The 11,175-nt window shown below is 35.8% G+C and overlaps 1 protein-coding gene across 1 annotated transcript; it reads left to right on the top strand.

Moving 5' to 3' along the window:
* The first annotated feature begins 286 nt into the window (after positions 1–286).
* Positions 287–11,175, top strand: LOC136205525 (vacuolar sorting protein 3). The gene is made up of 14 exons (XM_065996161.1): positions 287–1,639; positions 2,239–2,514; positions 3,295–3,491; positions 3,594–3,735; positions 4,559–4,831; positions 4,923–4,995; positions 5,625–5,673; positions 5,850–6,129; positions 6,318–6,373; positions 7,260–7,328; positions 7,435–7,546; positions 9,538–9,627; positions 9,868–10,038; positions 10,773–11,175. Exons 1-14 carry the CDS (start codon positions 473–475, stop codon positions 10,863–10,865), a joined length of 3,048 nt encoding a protein of 1,015 aa, XP_065852233.1. The 5' UTR covers positions 287–472; the 3' UTR covers positions 10,866–11,175.

Genomic DNA, 11,175 nt, shown 5'->3' with positions numbered 1-11,175 from the left:
TAAATATTGTTTGATCAAAAAAATTGACTCACATACCTATTAAATGCAAACTTCACAAACCTTAGATTTTATCTTTGCAAACTTTTAAACCACAGCAATTCAGTTAAATCACATTATTTATTTTTAATGATTTTAGTAATTTTGATAAATAGTACCCCAAACAAAAACTATAGCAACCATCAATTTATCCATAAAATAAAATTGTTATATATTGGAAATATTGAGTTTAGAGATATAAATTTAGAATTTATTATTCCTAATATAAATAACAAAGTGAAGTACAAAAAATGGAAATTATTGCGGCAGTCACAGGCAGACCAGAAAATCTACTCTAGTCTTCTTCGTATTGAACGAAACTCTCCAAAACCTTCAGAACCAGCTGCATTCCAAATTCGACCCGATCTTCATCGATAATGGCTTTGAATTCTCCATTTCCCTAACCTCTCTACTTCTATTCCCTCCCAACACTTCCATGGCCGATCAAGATCCTACGGGCCGAACCGTTCTTGAACCACTTTCTACAATTGACCTATCCTCCTACTCTCGCACTTCCATACGATCTCTCGCTCTCTCTTCCATTTCCGATTCTCAAACCCTCATTTACGTTGGCACCTTCTCAGGATCCCTCATCTTGTTCTCCACTAACCCTGGCCATACCACCACTGCTGCTACTGTCACATCCAATGATCCTCAGTCCACTCTCGATTTCGATCTTTCTGGAAGAAACGTTTCGTTTTTGCGAAGTGTTTCAGTTGGGGATTTACCCATTGAATCAGTGATCGTCGTTGCTGATATTGGGAAGCTTCTATTACTATGTGATGGTTCCTTGTTTTTGGTTGATTCACTTTTGTCTCAGTCTGTCAAGAAATTGAGTTTCGTAAAGGGAGTGGGTGCTATTGCGAAAAGAATTCGAAGCAGTGAATCGGAGAGCACTGATTTAGTGGGGATTTCTGCTAATAATGTGGAGTCTTCCAGCACAGGTCAGCGATTTCTGCAGAAGTTGGGGGCTGGGATTAAAGCTAATGGAGTCAAATCAAAAGAAATTGTGCAACAAATTGGAGGTAATAATGTTTTCGTTGTTGTAGTCGGTAAAAGATTGGTGTTAGTTGAGCTTGTTTTAGGGAATAATAGACTGGCCAAGACTGAAAAGGACATTGATAATTCAAGTGGGTCATTTGTAATCTTGAAGGAGATTCAGTGTACTGATGGGGTTAAGACAATCGTTTGGCTCAATGATTCAATAATCGTCGGCACTTCCAGTGGATATAGTTTGTTTTCTTGTGTCACGGGTCAAAGTGGGGTGATATTTACATTACCGGATGTATCTAGCACGCCAAAGCTTAAGTTGTTATGGAAAGAGAAGAAAGTTCTAATGTTTGTAGATAATGTTGGAATTCTTGTTGATGAGCATGGGCAGCCAGTTGGAGGGAGTTTGATTTTCCGTGGCTTCCCAGATTCAGTGGGAGAATTATCCTCTTATCTTGTGCTTGTGAGGGATGGGAAGATGGAGTTATATAATAAAAGATCAGGTAATTGTACCCAGACTGTTACTTTTGGTGGGGAAGGAATTGGACGATGCCTTATTGCCAATGAGGATGATGGGAATGGAAAACTTCTTGCTGTTGCCACACCCACCAAGGTATGAAAATGGTTTCTCTCAAGTTAGGTTATTCTCTCGAATTTGTGAAACCTAGAATTCAGACGCTTTGATGATTTCTTCTTCAGTATAATGTTTTGATTGGTTACAATTAACCGATCACAGTTTATGAATGTGACTTTTACATAGCTTAATTACCCTGAAAACATCAAGAAACAAAAATAATTTATTATATAATATTGTGGATTTTAGCAACAATAATTGTGTGATGTGAATTTGATAGAACCAGTCGACCTGTTCTGTATTACTTCTAGTTTTAGTCAAATCATGCTTAAATTTTTTAAGAAAACCTACCCTAAGTATAGTCATGTACTTCTGCAGCATGTTTCATAAGTGGACAAGAAATCCACTCCGACATTGTTGTTGAACTTGTAATATGTTGTATAGCATTGTTGTTACCTGTCTATAGTCTTACTTCCTTGGATCCTGAACTGTCCATTTGAGTAATCTAAAGATATATCATATATTAGTGGCACAATTATTTTCTAAGGGATTGTTATTCTGGATGTACGTTTTGTTTATGCAGCCTGAATGACGAAGAGCTTCTAATGGATTAATATGTTTGATTTGACTATTGTCAGGTTATTTTCTACTGGAAAGTATCTTCAGAAGAACAAATTAAAGACTTACTAAGAAAGAAAAACTTTAAGGAAGCCATCTCCTTGGTGGAGGAGCTTGAGAGTCAAGGTGAAATGTCAGATGAAATGCTATCCTTCGTTCATGCTCAAGTGGGTTTCCTCTTGCTTTTTGACTTGAATTTTGAGGAAGCAGTGGATCACTTTTTACAATCAAAGACAATGCAGCCCTCTGAAGTATTTCCATTTATAATGCGTGATCCAAATCGCTGGTCTCTGCTGGTAAATTATTTTCAATCTGATGCTGGGTTTGTGTTATTTGTTTGTTTGCCAGTGGTTCACATTGTTCTTGGGAAAGTGTCATCTTAGTTTGTGGTGTTGTCTTCTAATTTTGTCTTGCAATATATTGCAAATTTAACAGTGAAATGGGAAATGTGCATTTACCAGAACTTTGCTAATTGTTAGAAATAGCTTTGAGCCCAAAATATGCATTGCTCTGCTAGGACATTTTTCTTTAAAATGTTGCAAGTATTTAACTTTTGGCTTGGCTGGTAGAATTGTCTAATAATTTTCAAGTTGGCTACTTCTGTGTCTTTGTTTTATAAAGAGTAGTTTTTTTGTATTATTTGTTTTTTTAGAAATTTTTACTGCCTTTTTGCATGGAGTATATGTCTCAGTTTCATGGTTTGTCTTGTCTCTTTTCATTTCTGTTCATGAGAATAAATATCAGTTGTAGTATGAGGAGTCATAAGACAATTGATATAATCTCTCGCCAAATCGATGTGGTAACTGGTAATTGTTTTTCAAGGTGGAACAAGGTTCTTGACTTGGTGTTTCTTATGGATAGTTAGACATGTGTAACTTTGTATACAACTTAATCCATAAAGTCTGCCTGACTAGGATGGCTAACTATTGGCAATTTAATTAGCTGGAATGGATCAATGATTGAGAGAAAGCAGTTTCTCCTGGTATTTGGACTAAAATAACTGTGAAATTTCAAATTTCACAGATGTGAAGTTATACTTTATATAGAACATTATGGTATTGAACTCATGTTTTCAGGTTCCGAGGAACCGATATTGGGGTTTGCATCCCCCACCTGCTCCACTCGAAGACGTTGTAGATGATGGATTGATGGCTATCCAAAGGGCTATTTTCCTCAGGAAAGCAGGAATAGATACTGCAGTAGATGATGATTTTATATTGAATCCACCTACTCGATCTAATCTACTTGAATCAGCAATCAAAAATATTATCAGGTGCCTATATTTTTCCGACTGGATCAACTCACATCTTATAGTTGCATTTTTCCATCCTTCAAGTGAGAGTGCTAGTGGTTTCTCTAATTTATTATAAGCCAGGTATCTGGAAGTTTCCCGTGAGAAAGAGTTGGCTTCATCAGTGCAGGAGGGAGTTGATACACTTTTGATGTACCTCTATAGGGCTTTAAACGATGTTCATGATATGGAAAGGTTGGCATCTTCAGAAAACAGCTGCATTGTGGTACATCCTGCTTCCCTTTTGCTTGAGATTATAATTTTCTCATCAATGATTTTGTCTTGGGGAATGAATGGTTTTTCTCATGTGTATAAAGGTGAAATATTTATTTATTGATTAAGCTTGTGGAAGACTATCAAAATAAAGGAGTAGGACTTGAAATTCTGATATTATGAGAAGTGGAGGACAATGGTTGCCAGTACAGGACTGTAGAATATGGGTAGTGCTCCCTGTCTTAAAAGTGTATCTAAGCTCAATATATCATCTCTAAAATTTTTGGGGAACCATTAGGTGCTAGCTTGAAATTTACAGCTTGTTTGGGAACTTGGGAAAATGCTTATAGATTCTGTTTATCTAGTGGGGTATAAAAACAAATCTCTTTCGATATTCTTGCTCCTGCCTTCACTTACACTACTTTTGACTGAAGCAGAGTGTAACTCATTAACAAAGTGGTGTTTACTCTCTCAATTGTGTCTTCTATTCTATTTAGGTGTGGTCAGCTTCATCAAAAGCAAATTATACAACCAATGTGAATGCCACTGGCTATTTGTCTTTCAGATGAAGTCATCTGAATTTTCCTAAGAGAAATTTTATAGAACTTGAAAGGGTGCCATGCCATTACTTGTAGCATAGTTGAGCTATCTGATTTTGCTTTTGCTTGAATTACTGTCTGCTGTCTGGGGAGTTATATGTCAATGTCAAGTTAGTTTATAGGCATAAGTCAATGGTAGACTGCGGAATCTTAGTATTCCAGTGCATTGCAAAACAGAGAGGCTGTTGTCTGGAGCTTGCTTGAAGGATGACCGTACAACTTCCATGGGCGGTGCAGGAGGAGTTAGAGACTCTATTAGATGAATCTGGGCATTTGCGGACGCTTGCCTTCTTATACGCGAGTAAGGGGATAAGCTCAAAGGCTCTTGCCATATGGCGTATTCTAGCGAAAAATTATTCTTCTGGTCTATGGGAAGACCCTGTGGTGGAGACCGACTCGCAGGAAGGCACTACAAGTGTTTTGTCTGGTAAAGAGATTGCCGCGGTTGAAGCATCAAAAATTCTAGAGGAGTCATCTGATCAGGATTTAGTTTTGCAGCATCTTGGATGGGTATGTATTATGCAGTATTTAGACGTAACTGCTTCTTCAGAATTTATTTTAGAAGCTATTGGCTAATTTTAATTTTTATAATTTTACATAGATTGCAGATGTCAATCCAGTACTTGCAATTGAAGTTTTGACTTCAACAAAACGAGTAAATCAGCTTTCACCAGGTTGGAATGTTTCCAGGGAATTCTGATGATCCCATATTTTGTTCTATAATTTTATTCTTTCCAACATTTGTGTTAAATTGTGTGCCATTCTGTTTTGTTCCTGTTCCATTTTACGTATTTTATTTATAGTATGTTGTATGGTTTGTCCTTGTGGATTTATCACCTTAGAGATCTGCTCTTAATTTTGACAAATTTAATTTAACTAATATATGTGATTTATGTTATTATGTTATGCACCTTAGTTTCTCTAGTACTTATTTTCTTCATCATATAAATAAATTTGTCTCATCTTATAGCTTTCTTTCTTTTTTTTTAGAAAAGTAAATTATCATTTCAAGTAAATTGAGTACTAAACATTCATTAGATAATTGGATTTGCCTTTGATGCTTAGCCCTTCCATTCTTTTGTATTGAATCCCAAAGATCTTTTGTTCCTTATGCTATGTTTGAGGCTATTTTTTCGGTTTATATTTTCAAACGGTGTCATGTTTTATGATCTTCTCAATTTGAGGCATGGAATGTAACAGTGCCTATATATAGCACTTTCAACTAGGCGTTGGAACCAATAAGCTTATGCTATTGCTAATTAGTATTTTCTGTAATTTTTGTTTTGTGGTTTGTCTATTGCAGATGAAGTGATTGCTGCAATTGATTCAAAAAAAGTTGAAATCCTGCAAAGGTATCACCATGAAATATTCTATGAATTCCACTTTCATTTATATTTGATGGCTTGATTTTTGATTCATCTTTCGATATCATATATTCATGTTTATGATTTTTGCTGCATGTTATTGTTGCATCTAAATTTCTTGATTGATTTGATGTTCACGGCAAGGTTATTTATGTTTTGTGTAGGTACCTTCAGTGGTTGATTGAAGATCAAGAATCTACTGACACTCAGTTCCACACGTTATATGCTCTCTCACTTGCAAAGTCTGCAATAGAGACATTCGCAGTGGAAGGTAACTCTGGTGATGGAAGGGTACAGGAGGAAAAATTATCTGATTTTTGCTCAAAATCTATCTTTCAAACTCCTATACGAGAGAGGCTGCAGATATTTTTGATGTCGTCCGACTTATATGATCCAGATGAAGTTCTTGATTTGATTGAAGGATCAGAGTTATGGCTGGAAAAGGTGTTCTGAAGCTTCTGTCATTTTGACCTTTTCTTTGCTTACTGTGGTTAGGGGCCATAATTAATTGGTATTTCGGTCCATTCAGTCTGTCTGATTTTAGGAAAAGCATGGATCATATTGGTGCTTAGATCACAAAAATAATCAACCTTGTCTGGCTTACTGACTAAAGTTTTGGCTTTATTTGGCAGGCTATTCTCTACAGAAAGCTAGGGCAAGAGACATTGGTGCTCCAAATTCTGGCCCTGTAAGCTTCAAATCTCCATAAGAACATCAATTACAGCAACTTGGGGCCACCTTATTGATTTAAGGTGTTACTTTGAGTTGCTAGTGTAGTAGAGATTATCATTTAACATGTGCATGAGACTTGAATGAGATGTCATGTCACCAGATTTCTCAATAATATTGGATCATATTATATTTGCTAATGTTCAAATGTATAGTTTAAGAAGGATATTTCTCTCTTCTCAATGTGTTCAAAAAAATGTTATTTTCCCTGTTTAGTCAATTCGTTATCTTATGTCTCTAGATTCTATCTGTGTCTGCACTTTTTTCAGCTAGTCATGAATTGACTGGTCTATATGTTTTATACAGGCCTTCAAAGTGCTGTTCTTTGTTCCTTTTAGTTCTACTCGAGGCTTAGCAGACTGAAATTGATAAATTCTTACTTCATTCCATGTTTGATTATAGAAGAAAGAAGCTATACACACATACACACAATTATAATGTATTACCATAGCTGTTTAGTATATTATTATGTTATACAACTATAGTTTTAATGTATTGTATTGTAGTGATGAATGATTTCTTTTACTCTTGTATGTTTTCAACTTGTTTCTTTAGACCAATGCCAATCTAAATAAGCAAGAAGCTAGGTAGTGGTGCCAGTTGATGAACTTGCTAGGGTAACCTAACATTTCTTTAGACTCGCATATGTATGTTGTCCATATTTATGTTAATGAAGGAACCCATGTTCATTATTTGGCACTATGATAATTGCTTTTAAGAGCAGGTTTTCTACGTAAATAGAAATAAGAGTTAATTAGTTCAGTTTGAGCATATAAACACGGCATTTCCTTTTGTATATTTATTCCAATCTGATATATTAAAAAATGAGACAATGTTTTTCTCAGGAAGCTGGAGGATAGTGAAGCTGCTGAACAATATTGTGCAGAGATTGGCAGACCAGATGCATATATGCAGTTTGTTTCCATCCTTTTTTTGAACGCCATAGTCTTTTTATCAGATATCAGCATGTTGGTTTTCTTATGTCACCCTGTATGTAACTGTTTGTGATACATCTTCCAGATTACTTGATATGTACTTGGATCCTCAAAATGGTAAAGAGCCTATGTTCAATGCTGCTGTTCGCCTTCTCCATAACCATGGAGAATCATTGGATCCCTTGCAAGTTTTGGAGGTATCAAATCCATCTACTGTCTCTCTCTTTCTTATCTTATGGTTACAAACATCCTATATCCCAGAATTTGCTGCTTTCCTAATCCTCTCTTGAAAGGAAGGATATATGTTGGGCCATTGATTTCTAATTGTTGTCATCTAGTCTGGTATCTGAAACTGATATCGGGTCCTCTTAGTGCAACTCTTTACCGTGAACAAGCTTCTTGTCTGCTCTTAGATAACAATTTAGTTGTTCCTACCAAGTAGTATTTGAGAAGCACTATGCTATATCAAATATGTGAGCGATTTAATCAAACTTCAACACTGAAAAAGTCACTTGGTTTAGAAGGTTTTTTCCAGTTCTAAGTCCAGCTCTAGATATTCTTAAAATCACATGCTTTCAGCATGTTTAATTTGTTAAATTAGGACTTGACATCATGAGATTGAGCTGTTTATGGGCTCAATTGATAATAGTAGACTTATTATTTATTGGCTTGATTTCCAGCTAGAAATATTTTTTTGCCTCATGAACATGCTAGTTCACTTTATATTTCACGAATTGCCTCATTGTTTTGCAATTTTCTTCATGATTATTTAATGGGAATTGTGTACTGAGAAGGGAGCAATTTTACATTTAATTCCACTTGTGGCCCCTTAAGAAGTGTGTTATATAGGAATTTGTTAGGTGGATAAGATAAAGATGCCCATTGAAGGTTTTTATTTTATTTTAGAGATAAGGATCACATTTTCTAAGGTTATTGAGGAAGATCAATTTTACTTTAGCCCAAGAAATGGGCCAATGTTGCTGCTATGGTAGAAATCCTAGCTCAATTTCACCTTTTTCTAAGTAAAAAACGAGGGCAGAATCCCTTGAAAAAGGGTAAACTTGAGCTAGGGTTTTACCATGGGGGCAACATTAGACTGTTTCGCATGGTAAGGGTAAAAATTGATCTTCCCCAATAACCTTAGGGGAAAAATTGATCATTATCCCTTCATTTTATTTTATTTTTTCACTTGGTAGAAGCTAGAAATCCTATAATCTACAAGTGAAAGCAATATACAAATAAAAATTTACAGGGCTACTCTTTTTCCTGTTTTTCTATTGGTGGTGTCAGTGGAAAGAAGGTTAGCATAGTGATGGTGTGTTTTTGAAATAAGAATTATTCTTACATGCCTTCTTAGCAGTCCTTACAAAATTAATATGCTCCTTTTGTTTTTCCTCTATGTATTAAAACTAATCTCATGAACTGGACTGTTTGCTTATTGCTTCAATTCATTTGCTAAGCAGAAATTTAGGTTTCTGATTATAGTTTTAACTCTTTTTCCTTTTCTTAAGCAATGTGGTACTACCAACTTTTGGAATGTATTATGATTGTCAGGAGGGCAAGCTTATTCTTTCTGGATCTTTTTCTAGTTGAAAAACCACAAAGTTGTGTTAAATTTGTACTTTCTGTTAATGAATCTTTAAGTTGGCTGAAATGTTTTTCTTGCTGTTGACTGCAGAAATCAGCATATGTCATTTCAACGATTTTGGGTCATGATTAGATTAAACCTTTACCGACTCCCAAACCTAATGTAGGCCACTAAACTAGGAACAAGCTTATTTGGCTCTTGAATGGACCTACTGTATATATAGATTGGACCTACTGTGCTCCCTAGGGATGGAAACTCCTTAATTATAAGTCTACACGAATACTTTATTTTTCTGGAATAATGAAGTTGATTATCTGAGGGCAAGCCTTGGCGCAACGGTAAACGTTGTTGTCGTGTGACCAAGAGGTCACGGGTTCGAGTCTTAGGAGCGGCCTCTTGCCAAATAAATTGGCAGGGGAAGGCTTGCCCCCAGTACACTCTTGTGGTGGGACCCCTCCCCGGACCCTCGTTTAGCGGGGATGCGTAGTGCACCGGGCCGCCCTTTTTTTTTTTTTTAATGAAGTTGATTATCTCTTCATCATCTGGTTTCCTTTTCCTTATTTTCCTGGACTATTCTTAATTGAAAGGTTTATGTTGCAGACATTGTCTCCAGATATGCCCCTTCAACTTGCCTCGGACACGATTTTGCGGATGCTGAGGGCTCGGCTTCACCATCATCTTCAAGGACAAGTAAGGTCCCTATGCTTGAAAATTATGAGTTCTTTGGAACAACTATTATGGTAGTTAACTTTTAGCTGGGTAATTCTACTATTTGGAAAACTGTTTACACAATGATGAAAATCCTTTAGTATGAAGCTTGTCCATTGAAGGTCAAAAGTTCATTTTGGTTTTGAATGTTGTGTTTTGACATGTCTTCTGCATATTCTCCTTCCATCTATCCGAATTCAGTGTTTGAAATCTTTCTTTCAGATAGTGCATAATTTGTCTCGTGCTATAGACCTTGATGCAAGACTCGCAAGGATGGAGGAAAGATCACGGCATGTGCAGATTAATGATGAGAGCCTTTGTGATTCTTGTCATGCACGACTTGGAACTAAACTGTTCGCCATGTATCCAGATGATACCGTTGTCTGTTACAAGGTTGGTTATCGTTTTCTTCTCTCTTTTTGATTTTTGTAGTTTATAACTTTCAGTGGTGCAACCTCCATATATAATGCTGTTTAGTAGATTATGCATATCAAAGAAATGCTATTGTATATGTAAAACCAAATAAACAGAGGCCTCTAATCCTGATTGATCTTGTTAAGAATGACCTTTTAATGACAAGGGTAGAGTACATCTGTGGTCCTCAACTATAGCGCTACTAATATTATGGCCCCTAAATTCCATTTCTTGATATAAAAGAACATTGAATTTTACATTGCAGTAACATTGAAGTCAAAATCAACAAAAATTTGTCATAAATAATTAATGAAATAATGACCTGGACAAGTTTGACTACATAATTAACTTTTTTTATCCATATTTATGTGATCATATACCTACTTTACCCTCATCATTTCGTTAATTTTTTAATGGATTTTTTTTTAATCAATTTTTTAATGGATTTTTGTTTATTAGGACTTCATTGATACAGAATAGAGCTGTCAATTTTTGACACGACAATATTATTTAGTGAGAAAACCCGCTTGACACAATTATCATAAGAAAGCCATGTGGAATGTATAGATCACGCACGACTGTGACATGCTAAGTTGATAACCCATTTTGACACACCTAATAGAGACCAAGGGTTTTGTTGATGATGCTATGCTTTGTGCCTTAGTTACATGAAATTTGATTGCCTAAAATATGTGTTCCTCTCATTGTTGCAGTGTTTCCGACGACAAGGTGAGTCCATGTCTGTTAAAGGCCGCGATTTTAAGCGAGATGTACTATATAAACAAGGTTGGCTTGTAACACGCTGAATACATACAAAAGGCGCACATATTGCCTTTTAAATACGGAGTAGTAGTTGTTGCAGCAGCTATGGATGATCCTAATTGACGGTCAGAGGAGTGTTACAGAATTATTTGATGAGAATACCATGTTGTATATATATCATGTTTGAGCCTGGGTTTCTATTGAAGTTACTGGTTCAGACAATAGGAATCTTTTGTTTTGTACCTGATATTTAGTTCAATAGAATAGAGGGATTCTACGTATCTCAAATACTCGAACAAAGAAAGTAATCGATCAAACATTTGACTTTCAATATATGGTTATTAACGCTATTAA

Source organism: Euphorbia lathyris, chromosome 9, assembly GCF_963576675.1.
Source record: "Euphorbia lathyris chromosome 9, ddEupLath1.1, whole genome shotgun sequence".
Lineage (NCBI taxonomy): Eukaryota > Viridiplantae > Streptophyta > Magnoliopsida > Malpighiales > Euphorbiaceae > Euphorbia > Euphorbia lathyris.
The sequence above is the reverse complement of the archived record's forward strand: the minus strand, read 5'-3'. Positions and strand labels throughout refer to the sequence as shown.